General features: G+C 42.8%; 1 protein-coding gene across 10 annotated transcripts in view; it reads left to right on the top strand.

The window, feature by feature from the left end:
* Nucleotides 1-24,851, top strand: part of ADGRG2 (adhesion G protein-coupled receptor G2) — a 144,515-nt gene that overhangs the window by 117,296 nt on the left and 2,368 nt on the right. For all 10 annotated transcript variants that reach the window (XM_068532813.1, XM_068532818.1, XM_068532822.1 and 7 more), the window contains 13 exons: nucleotides 3,081-3,472; nucleotides 6,757-6,928; nucleotides 7,129-7,285; nucleotides 8,700-8,843; nucleotides 9,474-9,596; nucleotides 10,243-10,288; nucleotides 10,413-10,516; nucleotides 11,310-11,431; nucleotides 12,776-13,044; nucleotides 15,971-16,070; nucleotides 16,640-16,923; nucleotides 20,537-20,638; nucleotides 21,636-21,788. In XM_068532813.1, coding sequence (XP_068388914.1) covers nucleotides 3,081-3,472; nucleotides 6,757-6,928; nucleotides 7,129-7,285; nucleotides 8,700-8,843; nucleotides 9,474-9,596; nucleotides 10,243-10,288; nucleotides 10,413-10,516; nucleotides 11,310-11,431; nucleotides 12,776-13,044; nucleotides 15,971-16,070; nucleotides 16,640-16,923; nucleotides 20,537-20,638; nucleotides 21,636-21,788 — 2,168 coding nt within the window. The remainder of the gene's footprint in view (nucleotides 1-3,080; nucleotides 3,473-6,756; nucleotides 6,929-7,128; nucleotides 7,286-8,699; nucleotides 8,844-9,473; nucleotides 9,597-10,242; nucleotides 10,289-10,412; nucleotides 10,517-11,309; nucleotides 11,432-12,775; nucleotides 13,045-15,970; nucleotides 16,071-16,639; nucleotides 16,924-20,536; nucleotides 20,639-21,635; nucleotides 21,789-24,851) is intronic.

Here is a 24,851-nt window from a genome sequence, read left to right as displayed (position 1 = left end):
CCTTTGTCATATGCTAAATTTTGGTAACTATTTGGGTTAAACTCCAAATGTTAGATATTTACATTGGGGGAACCAGGTGAAGCTGGTTCATGGACCCCACTTTGAGTAGTGGGGGTCTAGACTGTAGAACAGTGGTTCTCAACCCTGGCTGTATGTTGGAATCATCTGGGGAGTTTTAAAAACACCAATGCTGGGAATTCCCTGGCGGTCCAGTGGTTAGGACTTGGCACTTTCATTGCTGGGGCCTGGGTTCAATCCCTGGTCAGGAAACTAAGATCCCACAAGCTGTGTGGCACAGCATATACATACATGCATACATACATACATGCATGCATACATACATACATGCACTGATGCCTGCCTCCTACCCTCAGAGCTAGGGATGTCATTGGTCTGGGGTGCAGCCTAGGTTTCTGGATTTTCTAAAAATTAGGCTAGAATTAGATGATGGCCCTTTCATTGCTGGGGCCCGAGTTAGGACTTGGCACTTTCATTACTGGGGCCTGGGTTCAATCCCTGGTCAGGGAACTAAGATCCCACAAGCCGTGCGGCACAGCATGTACATATATGCATACATACATACATACATGCATACATACATACATGCGCTGATGCCTGCCTCCCACCCGCAGAGCTAGGGATGTCATTGGTCTGGGGTGCAGCCTAGGTTTCTGGATTTTTTAAAAATTAGGCTAGAATTAGATGATGGCCCCGTGTCTTTCCAATGCATTGGTTCTTAAGATTGGCTGTACATTAGAAACACATGGGGCTCTTTTAAAACTGATGTGTCAAGATGGCCTTCTGGGGTGCTGGAAATACTCTATATTTTGATCTGGGTGGTGATGATAGAGGTGTATACATATTATAATTACAATTTTTATAATTCTTCAAGCTCTAAATGTAAGATTAGTACAGTTTACTGTATTAGGCTATACCTCAGCAAAGAAACACATTAAAATGAATATGGATGCCTGCACCCATCCCTGAGATTCTCGTTCATTTGGTTTGGGTTGGGAGCCCCGGCACTGGTGCTGAAGTGCTCCAAGGTTTCTAACGTATAGGTGGTGTTGCCCGCCACTGCTCTGCTGCTCACCACGTACCTCACCCGGTGGGTTAAGGGCTCTGATTAGCACAAGTGATGAGAGCAATACAGGGCAACTTCTTCATGGTTGAGCCCAGCGAATGGGAGCCCCATGCTAAGGGGTCCGGCTGCTGCAGCCCCCAGATAATATGGAGGAAATTTAATTTACACTTCTTAAAGCACCTTTGCCACAGCTTGGCCAGATGGGTTGCCGCATTATACAATTTAGGGAATGCAGGCTCAGAGAAGTTGGGTGGATTGCCCAGAGGAGTAGTGAGAGCTGGAGCCCCAGCCAAGGCTTTGCGACTCATCGTCTTTCTGTCTGGCACCCCTTTGTCCATACTGCTTCCCGAACATCAGGCCGTGGGGAGAGGCTTCCCGCTGGGTGCCTGGCCCAGACTGGGTTGAGCCAGCATTTCTTTTTATGGGTATGACTTTCCTTAGGTCTCTCAACCTGATATTCCTCCCTCCTCTAACCCAAGAGAAGCTCCAAGAATACATTCTCACTGGTGTTCTAAGTCACCATCTAAAACTGGATCTATCAGAGTCTTCCCTGGGTGATAATTTGTTGCCTTTTCCCCTGAAGACTGGTGGATTTTGTGCCAGATGGTAGATGAGTTCTTCTCAGTCTTCCATGTCATGAAAATACATGGGCCTGGGAACCTCACCCCCACCCCAGGACCAACTGAATCAGATACTTAGGAGAAGGCCACAGAAATCTGTTTTTTAAAAAGTCCTCTACGTAATTCTCAGGCACAGCCAAGGTTGAGAACCACTGGGCTACAGTAACATTGAGGGTGTAGCTGATGTACAAGCTGGGGACCACCCCTTTGGCCCCAGCTTGATCCATTTTTTCATTCAGCAAACATTTCTTGTTCACATACTATGTGCTGGTTAGGACCATGGCAGGCTATAGCAGTATAAAATTGATTCAGACAGATTCCTATGCTCATCAGTTTCACAAAAATTTATGTATTGTTAACTCTAATTCAAGATTTTCTTGAAACAAAATTCAATAAGTTGAAGAAAAAAAACTGGCAGTGTAATTTACCTTTCCTAGCCAGTATCACCAGTGCATGTGAACGATCTAAATTTGAAGTTTCTTGGAAAGGAAAAGCTTATTTGTGACCCACCAAGACCAGTACAAGAATTTGCTGGAATTAAAAATTCCATTCTACAAATTAATAATAGTGATTTCTACATATTTTTTTCTTCTATCAATCAATATGCAGAAGATTGTAATTGACAGAATTATGTACTTTGGTTGCAAAAACTGTAAGAAAAATTTGAAGAACATTTTGTTGTTACTGGTAAATTTAGAACTGCTTTTCAGTTTACGCCATACCACTTTGAAGCCATTGTTAATACTGAGTTGACACAAGAGTTAGTGAATCTATTATGGACAGACATAGTTTTGAAATGGGTATGCTTTAGCTTCTAAGTCAAATCAGTTGTTCCAAAAATTGAGCCAGTTTTGTCAGTGTGGATTTGAATAGTAAAGGATAATGGTATTTTGGCATTTGATTCAGTTTTTAGAAAAATTTTAAGTATGTTGGGAACAGTTTGGGCATGTGATTCCATTTTTTTTGAGAGTAAATTTTGTAAAATCAAAAAAACACCAAAAAAGACAGATTCCTAGTATATGGAAACTACCAGTTGGGTCGCAGGGCATTTAATAGCTCCTCTCCCCAAGAAGCACCTGGAAATGTTACAAGATCTCCTCAACTGACTGATAGAGTCAGGGAGCAGCCGTGAACAAGTGAAGCAGAACTGGGAATTCATGAAAGAGCATCCCTCCTGGCTAATTCCCCTCCCAGGGAGAAGGTGGTGGCAGTGGGCAGGGGCAGGAGGCCAGTAGCAGGTACACAGAGCATGTGCAGTGGCAGGTCCCTGGTGGAGCCATGTCAACCGTGGTGGTGTCAGATGGTTGCCAGAAGAAGAGATTAGCCTCTGGAGCTCATTCGTGTCTCACGTGCATCTCTCTGATTCTTTCCTTTAGTGACCTGCAGGATCCCGTTGTGTGTCTTGCTGGTCATCCACGTGGTCCACCATTTTCTTCTTCCAGCAATTCCATCCCAGTTGCTCCTCAGGCCACCATTGTGTCCCAGACCTCCAGTGCCTTCTCTTTTGCTGAGCCTCTAGCTCATCCACCTGTAATCCAGAGCCCTCACTCTCCAACAGGGGTGATTCCCCTTCCTTCTCCCCAGCCTTCAGCTCCCATAGCTTCCAGCCCTGCCATTGATATGCTCCCCCAGTCTGGAACTATCTCTTCCCCTGTGCCTCCAACTGATCTTTCCCACACCCTGCCACCTGTGAAATCCTTACCTCCCTCTCCCACCACGTCTGCCCCCGTGAATGTCAACACGACCAGCACACCTCCTGACAAGACAGGTAAATATGAGGAGCAGCGCTGCTCCCACGTTTGTTGTAATTCTGGTCACGTGAACCCAGCAGCCAGCCTGCCAAATCAAAGTACCTGTAATGAAACCACGTTAAGCCTTTGCTTTTATGATGTCTCCTTGATTTTGAGAGCTTTCCTTTGGGCATTCTTAGAACATAGATATGGCTGAGTTTGATTGTTTGGCCAAGAGAAATAGCTCTGAGGCAAACACAGATCTCATTTTATCAAGATGAGTTATTTTATAGGTTTCTTTCTCCTACAAAAGGTTGTTGGGTCACTGTTTTCAACGTTCTGAAGAGAAAGATTTTGAACTATTAAACACACTAACTCCATTTAGACAGAAGACAAAAGAAAACATTGATGTTCCTGAAAACCAGTCAGTCACAGAGTGCCAGAGCTGGGACTGAGCCAAAGTAGCCGTGAGGAGGAGAAGAGAATTCAGAAGACCTAGGGGTGGGTCTGCCCAGGTCCTCACAGGCGGTGGGATCCAGAATAAGCCATTTAGCTCCTCCTAACTTAGCCTGCTCTACCTCAAGATGGAAATAGTCTCACTAACCTCATAGGTTTGGAACCATGGCGGACATGAGAATGCCATAGAAACTGCACGGGGCTCCCCGGACACAAAGTAGGCTTAGGGGTAAAAAGATGAAGGGAAGAGGGAAAGAAGCAGAGAGAATTCTGGATGCTCTCTGGAGTTTCAAGCCAGTGAGTAAGAAGCAGGCCTTCCTCTAGAATTTGGAGGGTGGGAGGCAAAGCCAACTTCTTGGCGTCATGAGGTCGGAGCTCGAGTTGTGGTCCTGCCTTCTCTGCCCCGGGCAAGCATCCCCAGGAGATTTGGAGCCAAATGACTGGAGATGTTTTTGAATTCCACAAGAGAGGAATGATGAAATATGATATGCCACCTCAACAAAATGTCTATTACGCAGCTGTACATAAGAACAGCTAGACAGAAACTTGGGGCATTTTTCAAGTCTTGAGTGAAGTGAAAATAACGTGACAGTAAATAGTTTGCACACCATGTTTGTAATAGTAAGTTATAACAAGTGGATAAAGATTAGAAGGGAATATGCAAAATAAGAAATAGGATGTTAGGTGGTGAAATTAAGAGACTTCTTTGTTAGAAGACATACAGGTGGCCAATAGGCACATGAAAAGATGCTCATCATCGCTAATTATTAGGGAAATGCAAATCAGAACTGTAGTGAGGTACCACCTCACACCGGTCAGAATGGCCATCATTAAAAAGTCTACAAATAATAAATGCTGGGGAGGGTGTGGAGAAAAGGGAACCCTCCTACACTGTTGGTGGGGATGTAATTGGTGCAGCCACTATGGAGAACAGTATGGAGGTTCCTCAAAAAACTGAAAATAGAGTTGCCATATGATCCAGCAATCCCACTCCTGGGCATATACAAAGACAAAACTAAAATTTGAAAAGATACATGCACCCCCTGTGTTCATAGCACTATTTACAATAGCCGAGACATGTTAACAACCTAAATGTCCATCGACAGATGAATGGATAAAGAAGATATGTTTTATATATATATGTGTGTTTTATACATATACATACAATGGAATATTACTCAGCTATTAAAAAGAATGAAATAGGACTTCCCTGGTGGCGCAGTGGTTAAGAATCCTCCTGCCAATGCAGGGGACACAGGTTCGATCCCTGGACTGGGAAGATCCCACATGCTGCCGAGCAACTAAGCCCGTGCACAACTACCGAGCCTGCGCTCTAGAGCCCGCGAGCCACAACTACTGAGCCCGTGTGCCACAACTACTGAACCCCACGTGCCCTAGAGCCCACACGCTGCAACTACTGAAGCCCACGCACTCTAGGGCCCGTGTGCCACAACTACTGAGCCCGCACACCACAACTAGAGAAAGCCCGCGCACAGCAACAAAGACCCAACGCAGCCAAAAAATAAATAAAAATTAAAAAAAAAAAAAAAGAATGAAGTAATGCCATTTGCAGCGACATGGATGGACCTAGAGATTATCATACTAAGCGAAGTAAGTCAGAAAGAGAAGGACAAATGCCATATGATATCATTTATATGTGGAGTCTAAAATGACACAAATGAACTTATCTACGAAACAGAAACAGACACACAAGACATAGAGAACAGACTTGTGGTTGCCAAGGGGGAGAGGGGTAGGGGAGGGAAGGATTGGGAGTTTGGGATTAGCAGATGCAAACTAGTATATATAGAATGGATAAACAACGTCGTACTGTATATAGTACAGGGAACTATATTCAATATCCTGTGATAAACCATAATGGAAAAGAATATGAAAAAGAATATATATATGTATAAGTGAGTCACTTTACTGTACAGCAGAAATTAACACAACATTGTAAATCAACTATACTTCAATAAAATTAAAAGAGAGACTTCTTTGTTGTTAGACAGGTTTATATCATTGTATCCCAATTAAAAACACTACTAAAAATCAGGCTTACAGCTGGTAGTCCAGCTGTTAATTTCATAATATTCTCCTTTCCACAAAAAGAGCTTTTAGTTACCCACATAAAGTTCTGTATTCATGCTATAAATTAAATACATGTATATTTATGCTTATACAAATATACACTAAATACACTAATGTGCTTTTCCTTTTTTTTTTAGTTAGGTTTCTTGAAGTATAATTTACCTACAATAAAATTCATCCAGTTCTATAGATGAATGAAATTTTTATAGTTCTACGAGGTTGGATAAATGCCCACAGTCATGTAACCACCATCATGATATATAACATTTCCACTATCCCCAAAGTTCCCTCGTGTCCCTTTGTAGTCAACTCCTACCCACTACCCCAAGCCTCTGGGTACCACTGATCTGTTTTGTTTCCCTATGCTTTCAGTTTTTCTGGAATGTCATATGAAGAGAATCATACAGTATGTAGCCTTTTGAGTCTGGCTTCTTTCATGTAACATAATACATTGGACTATTGGAGACCTGTCCATGTTGTTGCATTTATCAGCAGTTCATTCATTTTTATTACTGAATAATAGTCCACTGTATGGATGGACCACAGTTTGTTTCCTCATTCTCCAGTTGATGGACATTTGGGTTGTTTCTAGTTTGGGACTATTATGAAAGAGGCTACTATCAACAGTTATGAACATGTCTTCTTAAGACAGGTTTTCATCTCCTTGGGGCAAATACCTAGGAGTGGGTTTGCTAGGTCACAGAGTCTGTGTGTGTTTCTTTATTAGTGATTTTTCCATTATGTGTTCATAAAGTGATTTGGCTCTCTGTTATAGAAATTGTTCACACCAGCAGCGTCAGTGTTTCTGAGCTTGAGAACCAAGTGTCCCGGATGGAGAAGCTTCTTTCCTTAGGCAGCTTGGAGCCTAACCTCGCAGGACAAATGATAAACCAAGTCAGCAAACTCCTTCATTCCCCGCCCACCTTGCTGGCCCCTTTGGCCCAAAGGTATGACTTAGCAAACTGATGTGGTCATGAGAGGGGCCCCTCTAATGATAATGATGCTTCTATATGATTAATTAAAGCCAAGTGTTTTTCTCCCACGTACGAGGTTCATGATGACTTGTTAAGTTTCTACTCTATATTCTGCTTAGACTGGGGAAAACAAAGTGGGAGTGCTGAATTTGAACGGCTACTTCTCTTTACAGATTGCTAAAAGTAGTGGATGACATTGGCTTACAGCTGAATTTTTCAGCCAAGACCATAAGTCTGACCTCCCCTTCTTTGGCTCTGGCTGTGATCAGAGTGAATGCCAGTAATTTTGACACAACTACTTTTGCTGCCCAAGACCCTGCAAATCTTCAGGTACATCCTAATTTATTGTGGAAAAGACCTTTTTTTGTATTTGATTATAGTCCTTGTGTACTTTATGATTGAGGCAATTACTGCTATACTCAGGGGTGATGTTCAAAATATTTAACATCTAGAATCAAAAAAAAGGACATTGGTCTTGGCTGGAGCAGGATCTCAGAGGTCCTCGTTGCGCCCAGTGTTAACCCTTTAGCAGCTGGCTTGTGGAAGTTTGGGGGGGCAGTCAAGTCGGGGTGGTGTCCAGCGGGTTCTAGGCAGTTGGGAGAGAGCAGGGACACCGGCTACATTGCTTTTTCTTTTTTTTTCCTTTTAACATCTTTATTGGAGTATAATTGCTTTACAGTGGTGTGTTAGTTTCTGCTGTATAACAAAGTGAATCAGCCATACGTATACATATATCCCCATATGCCCTGCCTCTTGCGGCTCCCTCCCACCCTCCCTATGCCACCCCTCTAGGTGGTCACGAAGCACCGAACTGATCTCCCTGTGGTATGCGGCTGCTTCCCACTAGCTAGCTATTTTACATTTGGTACCAGCTACTTTTCAACCCATTTCAGTATTTTTTTTAATATATACATTTATTTATTTATTTTTGGCTGCACTGGGTCTTCGTTGCTGCGCGCGGGCTTTCTCCAGTTGCGGCAAGCGGGGGCTACTCTTCGTTGCGGTGCGCGGGCTTCTCATTGCGGTGGCTTCTCTTGTTGCGGAGCACGGGCTTCAGTAGTTGTGGCACATGGGCTTAGTTGCTCTGTCACGTGTGGAATCTTCCCGAACCAGGGCTCGAACCCATGTCCCCTGCATTGGCAGGCAGATTCTTAACCACTGCACCACCAGGGAAGTCCCCATTTCAATATTTTAACAAGTGTTACGACTACACTGGTGTGAATAGTGGTGCAGTATATCAATCCTGCTTCTAGTGTTTTCTATTAGAGGGATTGGGGGCTGGAAACATGCAAGTAAAACCAAGTCTTGCCTTTAAACTTTATTTGTATAGTCTTCCCTTTACAAGTTTAGTGCATGTGGTTCTATGATGACTTTGCCCTAACAGGTCACCAAGTTGGTGTGTCTGCTGCTGTGGACTCCCTGGGCTCTGCAGTTATCCTGAACTTTCTCCCTTCCCACCCCAGCTTTATTGAGATATAATTGACATATAGTATCCTGCACTTTCTGACTGTTTCTGTATATCCTTTATCCTTAAAATGTTTCCTTTCCTGCTCCGAGGCCTCATCTCCCTATTACACATCCTCTAATTTCATAGCAATCAGAGAAACAAGAGGAACCAATTGTACATAGAGACACCACAAATAAATGCCCTTACAGGATCCTCCGTCTTAATTAGGTGTTGTGTTTTCCATCTCTTCATTATACTAGCCCCAGACATCCTTATGATCTTTTACTTGATTTTCAGGTTTCTCTGGAAACTCAGGCTCCTGAGAATAGTATTGGTGTTATTACCGTGCCTTCATCGCTGATGAGTAATTTACCAGCTAATGATGTGGAGCTGGCTTCCAGGGTGCAGTTCAACTTTTTTGAAACACCTGCCCTGTTTCAGGTAAAGTTGCCTCTAATTGCTTTAGGTTTAGGTTTAGGGGGAGACTGGGGGAGTTTTATTTCTTTTAATCCTCACATATTCTTAAGCCTGGTATAAGTCAAACGAATTGCTGAAAAGCTGTAGTTTATGTTTAAACAGGACCTAATGATGCTGCTGAGGATAAATAACAATAACTGACACTCACATAGCATTTATCAACTGCCACGCAGTATCATAAGCACTTAGAAATGTTAACTCTAATCCTCTCAACAACATCATGAGGGAGGAACTATTGAACTATTATCCCAGTTTTACAGATGAGGCTATGGAGGCACAGAGAGGTTAAGTAACTTGCTCAGGAACACACAGCTTAAATGGCTTAATGTTATGTTCCCTTTAAGATTCACGAGGGTCTCGTTGTGTCAATCTGTGAAACTTAACTCAGCATTTAGAGCATTGTATAGTGGAATAAGCTCTGCTTATCATTATGGTCCTTGGGAAAGTCACTTTACTCCCTGCCCCTGAATTCCTGACCTAGGTAGTAAAATAAACAATGTGGACTAAATAGTCCTTAGGGTCCCTTCTAGCTCTAAAATTCTCTGATAACATTTCATTTTCCCTTGCCATCTTGTTGATCCTTTGGTGTGCTAGGACCCTGCCTTGGAGAACCTCTCTCTGATCAGCTATGTCATTTCCTCAAGCGTGGCGAACCTGACAGTCAAGAATTTGACAAGAAACGTGACGGTTACATTAAAGCACATCCACCGGAGCCAGGTGGGAGGGGCCTGTGTGGTCTGTTCATTGACCAGAACACCTCATGCAAACTATGCCTGTAAGACTTTGCCTGAAAAAAGTAGATTCAGCAGAACCTTAGACCCAGTTAGGGCAGTGTGTAAGACTAGAATCACATAGTCACTCCGCTGGGTTTTAGCATGCCTAATAACTGCCCTCCTAATTTCCAAGAAGGAGCAGTGTAAAAAGCAAGCTCTTATTGCCAGTTTTCAGTGCTTTATATCTGCGGCTACAGGTCTGATTCTCACCTCCAAAGAGAAAGCATCTTAGTTCAGTTCACATTGAGCATCATCTATGACCTCGCTGTTCAAAGTGTGGTTTGCAGACCTGCAGCATCAGCATCACCTGGGAACTGGCTAGAAATGCAGACTCTCAGGCCCCACGCCAGACCCACTGAATCAGAATGTGCCTTTTAGCAAGGCCTCAAGGTGATTCCTATGCACGATTGCTGAGTTTAAGTGCTGACCTATATGAGACTCACTTGCTTCTAGAGACCAGTGTAAAATAAGAACTCTCCTAAAATCGGGAATGAGATTCTGAAATTTTACAATATCGTTTTTTTTCTAATCGCTTTCCAGGTTTTTCAGTTCTGTGAATTAATTATTTGTAGTTTATCTTTCTGTTACAGGATGACTTAACAGTGAGATGTGTATTTTGGGACTTGGGCAGAAACGGTAGGTTCCAGACATAACTTTTTCAAAGTCTTGAGTGGGAGGGGGAGGGGGAGCAATGAGGGAGGAGCAGTGATTGGTGCATTGGCTTTGCTGATGGGGCAGACACTCTTTCCAATGCCAACAGGTGGCAGAGGAGGCTGGTCATCTGATGGCTGCTCTGTCAAAGACAGGAGGCTAAATGAAACCACCTGTACCTGCAGCCACCTTACAAGCTTCGGCGTCCTACTGGTAATATCCCCACTCTACCTGGCCTTAGATTTGGGTCTGAGGGTTAGCTGGCATCATACCATGATGTCTAATCTGATGGATAACTTTGATAGATCAGCAGATTTCATGATATTGTGGCAAAGTTATAGACCAATGAAATGACTCTTCTAATAAGCAAATGTACTTGAAGGAAAATACTTGAACATAGAAGTATTTTTTCGCATTCTATTTTTACATTTAAGTTTTTCTTTTTAAGATAGCTATAAGAGGACTAGGGAATTCAGATTAAAATGGGTAATAAAAATAGTTTGTAATGTACTTTAAAATTTTATAAAACATTTGACATAAATTATTTTATTTAATCTTCACAAAAATCCAGCAAGATAGGTAGACTAGGGAGTTGTTATTTTCATTTTAATGAAGTCAGAATTAAGACTCACTTGTTAGGTAATTGTCCACAGTCACAGAACTAAGAAATATAAGAGCCGGAAGCCAAATTCAAGTCTTTTGGCTTCTAGCCTGGTGCTTTTCCAGTGCACCATAATGCAGTGATCAAGTGCATGGGCTTTGGAGTCAGCCAGACCTGAATTTGGATCCTGGCTCCTCTACTTTGTAGCTCTGTGACCCTGGGCAAATTACTTAACCTCTCTGGGCCTCAGTTTTATTATCTTTACATGATGATAATAATTGCACCTATCTTGTAGGTTTGTTGAACGAACTATGGGCGGGTACCTGAATACCCAATAAATGTAAATTATGACTCTGTTATTTATTTTAAAATATTTGGTCTTGAAAGCAATATTTTATTTTCCAGGACTTGTCTCGAACATCCTTGCCACCGGCTCAGATAATGGCCCTGACATTTATCACCTATATTGGTTGTGGGCTTTCATCAATTTTTTTGTCAGTTACTCTTGTAACCTACATAGCCTTTGAGTGAGTATCCACAACTGGAAACTTGGATTATATGACATAGCACCTCAATTGCCAAAGTGTATTAATTAAGCATGCTCCTTGGCCTAGCTTATCCTGTCCACCCATCTAGTGGGGCCACCTATATGTAAAACTTCATGGGACTTTTTGGTTTATACACTTCCTTCCTTCCACTAGTTTGTGCACTCACTGAAGGCAGGGGTTGTGTCTTAATCATCCTTGTACCCTAAAATGATGCCTGGTACCTAGCTGACATTAAGTGAGAAGTGAAAGATGGATGCAGACCCCGAAACCCAAGAGCTTACAATGTGAAATAGACCATAGCTCCATGTACAGCACAAGAACTGTGTTTAATATGTTAAGTTTCTAAATAATACTGAGCAAACACAAAAGATTAAATGCATTAACGGGTGTGGGGATGAAGAAGAACAAAGGGTATCAAGTGTCACTGAAAAATACAGATACTCAATGAGTGTGGCTTTGTAGGTCAAAGCAAGAATGACATTCCAAATGACAGCATCTCCTTGGCTTATCAGAAGGGTCCCTTTGGTCACTTCTGGGGGGGATTCCAATAAATTTTGTCGGAAAAGAAATATAGGCACTTTTATTGCATTAACTAAATGAAATAATATGTAAGTTCTGGGATTTAGATTTTGGACACTGATCAGGAAATGCACAAATTTACTTTTAGTGCCAAACTTAGGGCCCAGCTGTGACTACAGATCTTCTAGTGGACCTTTGGAAATATGATTAATGAGACTAAATTACTATAAGGCCAACCATTGCTCAGAATGATCTCACCAGATGTAATTTCACACACATAAACATGTACATGTCATCAGTTAGCTGTATTTTCCTATGGCTGTTTCATTTAGCTATAGTTTGAACTCTTCTTTCCATGATCTCATTTTAACTACTAACATAAGATAACAGGAGAATCTGGCTTTTTGAAGATCTGAATAGAGGAGCCTATTGTATGAGAAGCAGCACAATGCTTCTAGAAGTAGTTTGGGAGAAATGGAGGTGGGTGCTCAGAAGATTCCACTACAAACTATTCGAAAGGATGGGTCAATAGTCGGCATGTATTAAAAGGTTCCACAGAAATATAAACATGAATTTTCCATATGGTTATCACAGATGATTCGGTTTCGATTTTTCCTATGTTGTTATCGTTGGCTTTAATGCCTCCCCCCCACACACACACATACACACCCACGCTCAAAGAGAGGAAATTTATACATATAGACATTTACCAAAAAATAAAAATAAATTGCTTAGAACACAGATATGTTCACATAAACGTTGGCAGATTGTGATGCTAATTCTTGTTTTGTGCTTTCCTTTTAGAAAGATCCGGAGGGATTACCCTTCCAAAATCCTCATCCAGCTGTGTGCGGCTCTGCTCCTGCTGAACCTGGTGTTTCTCTTGGACTCGTGGATTGCTTTGTACGACATAAGAGGCCTCTGCATTTCAGTGGCTATATTTCTGCATTACTTTCTCTTGGTCTCATTCACTTGGATGGGCCTGGAAGCGTTCCATATGTACCTGGCCCTTGTCAAAGTGTTTAATACTTACATCCGCAAATACATCCTTAAATTCTGCATTGTTGGTTGGGGTATGTATAATTTTTGCTCACACAGTGCCTGGGTTATCGCTGCTTTTTCTCCAGTGTTTTGATTTTTAATCAGAGACATTGATGAAGCAGGTCATACTTGGCAGGTTTCTAAAACAGCTTTATCCTCCTTTTCATGTTTCACTGCCCAGAGAGCAACCTCGTCAAGTCTCTTTCTAGAACACCTGTATATTTACCCTGGATTGGTTATGACCACAACACTCTGAGGTTAGGGCTATGAATCCTCTTTATCTCCAGTAACTAGAACTGGGGCTGGCACATAGAAGGTGCTCAATCAATTGAAAATATTAGCTTGGTGATAATGAGGCCAGACTGTCAGTCCCCAAGCTCCCAGCCAGCCTCACTCTGCTCTGTACCTCCCAGATTCACACATGTGCGCGGCAGTGTGCTCAGCAGGGCAGAGCGAGAAAACGCACAGATAAAACCTAGTGTAACTTCATCACCACACCGGCCCGGTATTTCAGATCATGCCACCTGTCAGTGGTGGATCACAAAGTCTTAGACGCCCCCAAGATGTTGAAGGTTTCTTCATTCAACTCCCCACCAAATGTAGGAGCCTCCTGGACTTGACTTACCCTTGACTAAAGATAATTTAACCTCTGCTTGAATTTTTCTATTGTTGGGGAGCTCATTACCTTCATTAAAAAACAAAATTCAACTGAGTACATTTGAAAGATCTTACTGGCTTTATTCGCAATTCATGAGTCAGGCAGCATCCCATCTAGCAGATAGAAAGGAGCTCTGAGGAGCTGTACTCAGTGAAAGACTTTTTATAGTCAGAAGGGAGCGGGAACAAGGAAGTCATTCTGGGCAATAAAGCGGGTTGGTTATTGCAAGGTTACTTTCCTTCAGGGGTGGCAGGGGTCTATCAGGCAGGTTACCTACCTAGTGCTGATAAGGTGATTTCGGATTGACTGGTTTAAGATTCCATTTCTGGGAGAGCCGAAGACTTAACTCTGTAATGGAGTTAAGTCTCAGTTTGGTGACCTGTGGCTAGCATAAGCGAATCCATTTTGGGCCTGTTGTCTTGTTTTTAATACCTTACAAGGCAGCCAATGACCATCTTCTAAAGCTCTGCAGGTCTGTTTTTCCATTAAGTTCACTTGGCTCTCTGGTGGCACTCACCCAGCGGTCTTGGTTTTGCTCTCTCAGGAAAAAAAAAAATAAGCTGACACCTCTTCTGCCAAAGAGTCCTTTAGATAATCTACATGGAATATATATGTATAATGCTCTATTTCTCAATGTATTTTCACACAAGTAACCCCATAGGAGACAAGTCAGTGAAGTTAGCAAGGCAGTTATTGCTAATACCACGTGAAGAACCTGGCTCAAAGTGATGATGTGATTTACCCTAATTTCCACAGCTCGAGAACAGCCGAGGCTGGCTTTCTAATTTCTTATGCATATCCCTTCCACTGTATTATAGCCGCCATCCCTCCCAGGCTCCCTCTTCTTCTTCAGGCTAAATATTCCTTCAAGGACTTCCCTGGCGGTCCAGTGGCTAAGACTTCGCCTTCCAATGCAGGGGGTGCAGGTTCAATCCCTGGTTGGGGAGCTAAGATCCCACATGCCTCGGGCCAAAAAAACCCAAAAAACAAAAAACAGAAGTGATATTGTGACAAATTCAATAAAGACTTTAAAAATGGTCCACATCAAAACATATTTAAAAATATATGTAAATATTCCTTCAGATATTCCCTATGCAATAGGATTGCAGACCCTTTACCTCCCTTGTCATCCTGCTTGTTATTATATCTTTGTGAAGAGTAATAGAACAACACCTTTCTAGAAAGTCACTTATTCCCAGAAAAAGAAGTCACTGCCTCTGATCTTGGGCACGGATTCCGTCTTCTTTGTACAATCCTGAACGGTCAGATTCCCTTGTCAAGGAAAAGCTCCACACCCCCAGTATTTTATTTTTAGGAAGGTGTCTCACTTAGGAAGTCACCATATGTCAGTGTCTCCGTAAGGTACAAATACAAAAGAATTAAATGAAATATTATGTTAGATGGTACCAGGTAGCTCAACCTGGCTGTGAGAAGGAATTGTTTTTCATCTACCAGAGCCTTGAGATTGTATGCCAGGCTGGTCTGTGTGCACAGAGTGTGAAGTGTCAGCGTGGGGTGGGGAGTGATGGGGTAGAGGCGTGAGACGGACTCCTTCCCAGCCCACGGTCACTTTAAGCGGGGAGGAGCCTTTTCATTATGCTTCCTCTTAGCCCAAGTGCCCTGGGAGAGCCAGTGAGAGAGCCGGTGTAGTGGCAATCAACACCCCCAAATCAATCAGGTCAGGCATCTCAGTCCATCAACGGGTTCCAGATAATCAGTTGAGGACTTTGGGGTTCATAATGAAAGATTTTCCAGAAGTTGCTGGTAACCCTAACAGGTTGATTCTTTGGTGTATATTTTGGAGTCCTTCACTTGGCCTGCCACCTGATCCTTAAAATTACATTCCAGATGGGTCTAAGTTAAGGCTAACACTAGCTACCATAGCAGACAAACCCTGAAATGTCAGGAGCAGATAATTTCTCACTCATGTGCAGTCCAGTTAGCAGAAGTGGAGGGGTCTCTGGTCTTGTGATTTTTCAGGAGCCAAGCTGCTGGAGACTCTGTCTCAAGACAGGGCTTCCAAGGTCGCTCTGAATTTGGGAGAAAAGAGTAGAGAATCTCACTGGAGGTTTTTATGGGCTAGGCCAAGAGGTGGAGCAAATCACTTCTGTCCATGTTCCATTGGCCAAGACCTAGTCAAGTGGCCACATACACCTAGCTGTAAGAGAGGCTGGGAGATGGCCAGCCACAGCTCACCAGTCTCTGCTATTTCAGAAGAAAATAGAACGTGATCTCTATTCTTTCTTCTCACCACCTTTGGTTATTAGAACTGTGTGTGACCGATGTTTCCCATCTTCCAGGGGTACCAGCTGTGGTTGTGACCATTGTCCTGATTATATCTCCAGATAACTATGGACTTGGATCCTATGGGAAATTCCCCAACGGGTCACCTGATGACTTGTGAGTACAAAGCCCCCCACGGAATGTTAAGTGAACTGGAAAGCAGAATTCTCCAAGAAAATGGAGGCTCTAATCAGCATATCAACTGGCTCTCATCCTAATAAAATCCAGTAACATTTACAGCAGACTTTGCAGTTATGTATGTAATGAGATCAGCTAGTTAGAAAAGCCATGCTACTATGTAAGTATTAAAAAAATGAATTAGGAGAAAGTATTTCGAAAATACTTTTATAAGCCTCTGATAAAAATAAAATACCAGCTACACTATATTAGTAAAGACTCATGGAATAGAGTTACTAGGATCTAAGGGGGATAAAATCCTTTAATGTTTTCAGAGAATATTTTTTAAATACTTTCAATCACCAAGTGTCCTAAAATAAACCCTCTTGGAGTTTTTCCCCTAGAGCTATAAATGGCTGTGGAGATCAGAGGTTTTATCTTTTTTTTTCTCTTGTAATTGTAGGAAAATGTTTCAGTAAAACAATATAGATTCATTGTTATCATTTTGAACCATATTTCAGCAAAAAAAAACATAATATGTTTTCCCTGGTTTTTCCCCCCAATTCCAGTTGCTGGATCAACAGCAATGCTGTATTCTATATTACGGTTGTGGGATATTTCTGTGTGATATTTTTGCTGAACGTCAGCATGTTCATTGTGGTCCTGGTTCAACTTTGTCGAATTAAAAAGAAGAAGCAACTGGGAGCCCAGCGAAAAACCAGTATTCAAGATCTCAGGAGCGTCGCTGGCCTTACGTTTTTACTAGGAATTACTTGGGGCTTTGCCTTCTTTGCCTGGGGACCAGTTAATGTCACCTTCATGTATCTCTTTGCCATCTTTAACACCTTACAAGGTAAGCTCTACAGCACTAAATACACACTGAATGACCCAGTCGAACTGAAAAATATTGCTACTAAAAGTTAGAGTATCTGCAAAGTGGCTTACTTAGTAGCTTAAGATATAATCATTGAAAAACAGATTTAACTTTGAGAAAGGGTGCTCTGAGAGCCTTGGAAGAAAGGCTAAATTCACTAAATTCAAGAAGTGCTCCTTTTTTCCTCCTTATCCATCACTACCTCCTGGGAGGGAATAAACATATCAAGGGGAACCTACCAGGAACTGTTTCTGGGAGAGTCAATCACTCTTCCTTCACCTGGTTCCTTACCTTTTTTTCCTTTAACTTTTTTATTGAAGTAGAACATGCATACAGAAAAGTGCACATACCCATAAATGTCCCCGTGAGGTCTCACCACTCTGACCTCCTAGGTCTGTGTTTGATTTGAAGACAATGATAAATGTGAAGTCAATGGTAGCAGCCTGGCCCAGTGCTTAATCCCGCACAGTTGCTCTGCCCTGACATGCAGCGGGAAGGGCAGGCTCTGTGTGTGACCCTTGACCTCGGAACCTCCCCTTGGTAATGAAGCCCAGCCGCAGTCATTTGGGAACCCTCTTCCATTGTATTCTTTTTTTTTTTTCCTTTGGTCTCATTGTATTCTTTAGGAAAGCAAATTTCTCATTCTTTTAGATCAGCATTATAAAAGAGTTGTCAGCTGTGATTAATTATTTTTCAATTTTTTTTTTTTTTTTTGGTTGCGTTGTGTCTTCGTTGCTGCGTGCGGGCTTTCTCTAGTTGCGGCGAGCGGGGGCTACTCTTCGTTGCTGTGCCCGGGCTTCTCATTGCAGTGGCTTCTCTTGTTGAGCACGGGCTCTAGAGTGCAGGCTCAGTAGTTGTGGCACGTGGGCTCAGTAGTTGTGTCTCGCGGGCTCTAGAGCGCAGGCTCAGTAGTTGTGGCGCACAGGCTTAGTTGCTCCACAGCATGTGGGATCTTCCCAGACCAGGGATCGAACCCATGTCCCCTGCATTGGCAGGCAGATTCTTAACCACTGTGCCACCAGGGAAGTCCCAGCTGTGATTAATTGTTCATGGACGCACTTTGGCATTAAAAGCAGAGCAGGCTAATAAGTTTACGTTACAATAACAATCATTCGTGTCCCTTGGTTTCCTTTTATTCCAAATCCTCTGTGGGGATGCCTTTTAATTGCATTCTCATCCACTCGTTTTCATCTTTTCCTGGTGGCTTTTAGCTCCCACAGCATTCTCCTGTAGTTCTTTCAGGCAATATAGTTCATTAACCTGAGATTGAATTCAAATGCCTAATTTGGCTACCGGTTCTTATTTTATTTCGAGGAAGCCAGTTAATGTGCTTGCTGGTTACATACAGTTGTTCATTTTTAGCTACAATGTACAGTTCCTGAACTGGTATATCCAGGTGTTGGACTACTTAGAAAAGTTTTATTTGCCAACAATGGCATGCTAAAAGTAAGAGACACTTATTTTAAAGAGAAAACATATATGCCCAAATCACACTAATCGTAAACATGAAAGCAAGGTACCTACCCTCACATATTTACTGTGGAAACTGAACCTGCCTCTTTTTCATTTCCCTAGAATGACTTCTCATTAGAATATGAGTGGACAGAAAGAATGTATTGTTTCATTTATAAAAGGGAACTAAAGCCTAATTCACAGGGCTTTGGGGTTGATAAAAGGAGAGATGTGTACAGGTTCTGATTTGGGCCTTGGGTACCCCCGTTTTGATCTCTCCCCTAATGCAACCAAGTGTAGCTGCCCAGGGTGGCAGGTGGACAAAGGTGTGCAGTACTCGAGATATCAGTCTTTAGGCTGGGCACGTGTACCTTACTAGAAGCAAACCTGATATTTTAACATGAAGGTTTTAAAGTAGATAGATTGGGGGCTGGGGAGAAGGAGAACTCAATTCGCCCATTCATTCTGCTAATATTTGTTTGCGTTCAAAGCCTTGGGGAGTGGTAGTGAGGGGACTGTGTGGGGAGCCCTGCACCTGCATGCAGTGGGGGGTGGAGGCAGAGCCTGAGGGCCTCTTCAGGTCTGTAGTGTTGCTCTCTTTGTGGCCAGGACACCACTGGAGAATTTCCTTGAGCCTGTCACAGGGAGGCTGGATGGTAGACAAGGCTATGGCTGCAGTGCCCCAGGCTTCGGAGGAAGAGGGGAAGGCCCAGGGAAGGGATGTGGCTGTGGACTGGAGAGGAGGAGCGAGGGATGTGAGACAAAGGAGGAGACGGCATTTGACAGAACTTGGAAATCGATTACGCATATGGAGGGACGGGGAGGTAGGAGCTGTGGACTGAAATTGAAATAGCACAGGGACTTCCCCGGTGGCCCAGTGGTTAAGACTCAGCACTCCCGATGCAGGGGGCCTGGGTTCAATCCCTGGTCAGGGAACTAGATCCCACATGCCGCAACTAAGCCCTGGTACAGCCAAATAAATAAATATTAAAAAAAAAAAAAAAAAGCACAATGTGAGAGCTGTGAGTTTCAGTTTTCTTTGGGGGACTATAGTCCGGGAGACAGCCGCTCAGAAAGCTCTGAAGAACTGCTCTGAAGAGGTGAGGTGGGAGATCAGCATATGTGTGAGTTTGGAGAAGGGGTATGTACAGTCAAGCACACATCTCGGCAGAAGGTTACTGCTTGTCACAAGGCACAGATATCTTAGCTAATGCTTTTGGTGCTTTCCTAAGTGTGGGAAGATGCAAGAAACTGGGTTCATAAAATTTTCTCCTGAAAATACCTAACTATCCGAAGGCCTTTTCTACCAGTTTTCCCAGAGCACAGAGCACCTCATGCCTGATCTCCATCCTGAACTCCTTTCAGGGTGTGTTGAAGGTCAGTGACTGCAGCGGCTCATGACTCAATCCTTATAGAGCTGGATGGCCAGCAACATGCTTTAGTTGGCAGAGCCTAGGTCTGAGCTGGCATCCTGGGTAGATGGCTCGTATTTCCAAAGATAGGGAAGGCCAATGACAGGAGGTGAGAGGTGAGACAATGAGTTTAATTTTGGACATATGAAGTGATATTCTTTTTATAAGTATTTTTTTAATCTTACAAAGAGAGTCCTCCCAGGGTGCCTTTCGATAGCAAACTTTCCCAGGACTTTGGGCTTTATTTTCAATCTGCAAAATTTCATTTTGCCTATGGCTGCCAAAGATTTTTTTTTTTTTTTTTTTAAATACTGTATGCCTCTGTAGCTTTTTATTTTTTAATTATTATTTATTTATTTATTTATTTTTGGCTGTGTTGGGTCTTCGTTTCTGTGCGAGGGCTTTCTCCAGTTGCGGTGAGCGGGGGCCACTCTTCATCGCGGTGCGCGGGCCTCTCACTGTCGCGGCCTCTCTTGTTGCGGAGCACAGGCTCCAGACACGCAGGCTCAGTAGTTGTGGCTCACGGGCCTAGTTGCTCCGCGGCATGTGGGCTCTTCCCAGACCAGGGCTTGAACCCGTGTCCCCTGCACTGGCAGGCAGATTCTCAACCACTGCGCCACCAGGGAAGCCCGCTGCCAAAGATTTTATCTTTTGTGCAGAGTAAGCTCATGACATTCAAGTCTTAGTTTGGAATTCATTGTGTTATGTTTTTTCCCCCCTCCCCATAGGATTTTTCATATTCATCTTTTACTGTGTAGCAAAAGAGAATGTCAGAAAGCAGTGGAGGCGGTATCTGTGTTGTGGAAAGTTACGACTGGCTGAAAATTCTGGTAAAGATTTACCTTACTTTTTCTCCTTCTCTTAAAGCTTGAGGAAAAGATTGTATAAGTTAAGATCCAAAGCAATTAATGCCAAAGGAATATCGGATCCGGAAATCAATGAATGGAGCCTGCTCAACACAAAATATCCATTGTGAACATTAGGAAAAAAAACCTAGTGAATTAAAAACCAATTATTCACATCTGGGAACTTAGTGAGCAATAGAATTAGTGGCCTGGCTGCTTCCTGAACGAAGCAACAGTGAAATTTTTAGAATTCATTTCCTTTTGAGTGCATGCTTTCCATTTGTCCAAAGAAATTTTTAATATCTACCTTCCTAACTTTTTAAGTCTTGACTCAACCTTTGTTCCACAGGTCCTGGTTGTCAGTGACTTCATTTATTTGTTATTGGGCCAGACTTTATATATAAGCCTTAGCATACATTTGGTTATTTTGAAGTTGTTTTCAGCTATGCCCTGCTGGGTTATAGAGCAAATAGCTCATTTTTAAGAAAATAAGAAAAACGAAGTACTCTTTGAAAATCTAAATTCCTTTTGCATAAAAATTACCCATGAATACAGACTTTGCGGTATTGCAAAGATCTGGTTGCACAAGATTGGAAAATGGTAGTACCTAGAGTTCCATCATTTGCCTGGATTGAAGAGCCATTAGTCATCACAGCAGGTCGATTTGTGTTCTTGTGAAGACAGTCCTTGGCTCTGAAATATTACCTAATTCAGTGGATATTTATAGACACAATCAAATTAGCTTGGCCTTTAGTTCCCAGAGAACATAGGTTACTTTTAACCAGGCAGTCATTTAAAGGACGAATGTATACAGTCTTAAATGAAAATACATTTTATCACACCAGCCTGTGAAATGTGGGATTCTCTGTAAGATCTGGAAGCGAGAGATCAGTTGCTTAGAACGAGTTAGGCTGTGACCTGTCTCCTGCATCTGAGTTTCAACATTCTGCCCTGTTTTTCTGTAATGCTTACCCTACTGTAGACTGGAGTAAAACTGCTACTAATGGTTTAAAGAAGCAGACTGTAAACCAAGGAGTCTCGAGCTCTTCAAATTCCTTACAGTCAAACAGTAATTCTACCCAGTCCACCACGCTGCTAGTGAATAATGATTGCTCAGGACTCACGAGCGGAAACGGTACGTATGTCTCAATATAGTATTTCTCAAGCTAGTGTTTGTTGTATTAAAGCACTTTTGTCCTTTAATGGCATTTTTGCTAAGCGAAGTGTATAATTACATGTATGACTAGTGGATCAAAATGTGGTTCCCTTATAAAAGAGAAAGTTTATTAATCCAAGTTCATTCGTTTTAGAGCAGTTTTTTTTTTAAGATTGAGGGGTTGTTTTTTTTTAAAGATTTAATTTTTCACGATGGGAATTGATGATGACCTAAAAGTTTCAATGTGGCAAATCCTGACTTAAGTATTGCCCAAAGACTTCAGTCCTATGCTATTTCTGTGCAAGCAGTACCTAAAATAGTCAGTAAGACTATATCAATTTTTTAGTATATCTATAATTATACACATCTTCAACACTTTTAAACCTTCCTATTTTTTGCTTGTCATGTTTGTTCATTCTTTTCCACAGTGTGGCTGCCTTGTGACAGTGCCCAAATCCCCATGAATATATCAAATACTGAAAGATGAATTGTGACCTGTATTGGTGACTATATATGTCTCCAGTATATGTACAGATCATTGCTGCTGTGCCTCCTTTACTCATTAATTCTGACATTTCTAGCTAGAACTTCCATTACGTTTTCTTTCTTTCATAAGACTGGGCAGTTCATTACTCATAAAAACTTATCTGTTTCTCTCTTCTTTGGCTTCTTAATATGTCTTTTGCATTTTTATAAAAACTTAAATTCTGCTGGTATACTTTCTCCTTTCCTGGAGAATTTGCCTTTACTTATATCATTTTAGAATATTAGTTATTTGCATGACAAATTCAGATAAATTTGTGAGAAGGTTCATATACTTACCAGATAATTTTCTAGCCTCCCAAAGATGGGAGGTCCTACTGGTTTGTATAGACTTTTAAGATACAAGAGGAGGGGCTTCCCTGGTGGCGCAGTGGTTAAGAATCCACCTGCCAATGCCAGGGACACGGGTTCGAGCCCTGGTCCGGGAGGATCCCACATGCTGCGGAGCAACTAAGCCCGTGCACCACAACTACTGAGCCTGTGCTCTAGAGCCCGCGAGCCACAACTACTGAGCCCTCGTGCCACAACTACTGAAGCCCGTGCGCCTAGAACCCGTGCTCCACAACAAGAGAAGCCACTGCAATGAGAAGCCCGCACGCCACAACAAACTGTAGCCCCCGCTCGCTGCAATAGAGAAAGCCCACACGCAGCAACGAAGACCCAATGCAGCCAAAAATAAACTAATTAATTTAAAAAACTTTTTTTAAATAAATAAAATAAAATACAAGAGGAGGCCTCTAAATCAAGGTTTCTCAACCTCGGCACAGTTAACATTTGGGGCTAGATATCTCTCTGTTGTGGGGCCTGTTCTGTGCATTTGAGAGTGTCTAGCAGCACCCCTGGTCTCCACCCACCAGGTACCAGTAGCACCCAGCCGCTCACCCCCCACAGCTGTGACAACTAAAAATATCTTCCAGTATTGTGAAATGTTCCCTGGGGAATAAAACACCCCCACCCGCCGGTTGTTGAGAACCATTGCCATATCAGATGAGAAACAGTTGCCATGGGGCCTTAGCTCTTTATTGTAGATACCAGAGGGAGAGCTGGGCTCTATGCCAAGTAGCTATAGCGGGAGTGACTCAGTGCAGGTAAACACAGTAGAGGCAGTGGCAGTCAATGCTGATTCCTAAGTTAGTGGGAGAAACAGAGTTCAAAGTAGAGAAATCAGAGCTGTGAGCTGAGTCATCAAGATCCCTAAGAGGGCTTCCCTGGTGGCGCAGTGGTTGGGAATCTGCCTGCCAATGCAGGGGACACGGGTTCGGGCCCTGGTCTGGGAAGATCCCACGTGCCTCAGAGCGACTGGGCCCGTGAGCCACAATTGCCGAGCCTGCGCGTCTGGAGCCTGTGCTCCGCGACAAGAGAGGCCGTGGTAATCAGAGGCCCGCGCACCGCGATGAACAGTGGCCCCCACTTGCCGCAACTAGGGAAAGCCCTCGCACAGAAACGAGGACCCGACACAGCCATCCATAAATAAATAAATACATACATACATACATACATACATACATACATACATACATACATACATACAAATTAAAAAAAAAATCCCTAAGCATCACAACATATCAGTCAAGCCTACTGTTTTGGATAGAAGTGTTTGGGGCTCTTAAAACCAGATTTTTCCATATTCTAGAAGGAACTCAGAGATGAAGCCTCACTTGCCTAGCCTACCAATATGTTGCCATCCTTCGGAGAATCAGATTGAATGGAGGCAGCACATTTTGTACAACCGTTTGACGTGGCTGATTTCGCACAGCTATTTTCCATGGCTGACAGTGAGGGTGGGGTACATTTTAGGCCACCAAAATGGCCACGTGTTTAATACCACATAACCTGGACATCAGATAGACATCCCTGACTCCTCAGTCTGCACATCAGGATCTGGGATGGATGACAGAAAAAGAAGCTGGAAGTTTAACGGTTTGTTTATTATACCAGATCAAATTGTTCCTGCACAAGAATGTCCTCAAACCAAAATGCCTAAATCCGAACAGCAGCCTCAGACAGTCACTTGCCCTTCTCTGTGCGCAGAGATGGAGCTGAGGTAGCCACATCCATCACCTAGTGTGGGTGAATACTACATATTTCAGTTATGCCTTGGACGCCTGGCTGCTAGCAGCCATCTCACTCAGTACACAGGGCCCCAAGCTCACAGTTTGGAAGAGACATCACATGTTGACTCTTTCGCTTCTGAGCCATGTAACCTTAAGCAAAGCACTTACTTTCTGACACCTTTGTTCCATCGTCTGTGAAATGGGGATAATAATAGCACTCATCCCGTAGGGTAGTAAATGAGATAATTCTTATAAAGTTCTCAGCACTATCATTATTAGTATAATTATGGCACGAACTAACAATTGGGCTTATTATTCAGCTTTCTACATTGTCTTCAAATGGTGTAACGGTCAAAAAGATGGTGCCAAGGAGCTAGAGGATCTCAGCAGCTGTGCCCACCCCACCCCCGCCAACACACACACGCACACACACACACAATTCAGG

The sequence above is a fragment of the Eschrichtius robustus genome, chromosome X (genome assembly GCF_028021215.1).
Source record: "Eschrichtius robustus isolate mEscRob2 chromosome X, mEscRob2.pri, whole genome shotgun sequence".
In the NCBI taxonomy this organism is placed as follows: Eukaryota; Metazoa; Chordata; class Mammalia; order Artiodactyla; family Eschrichtiidae; genus Eschrichtius; species Eschrichtius robustus.
This window is presented reverse-complemented; position numbering and strand designations above follow the sequence as displayed.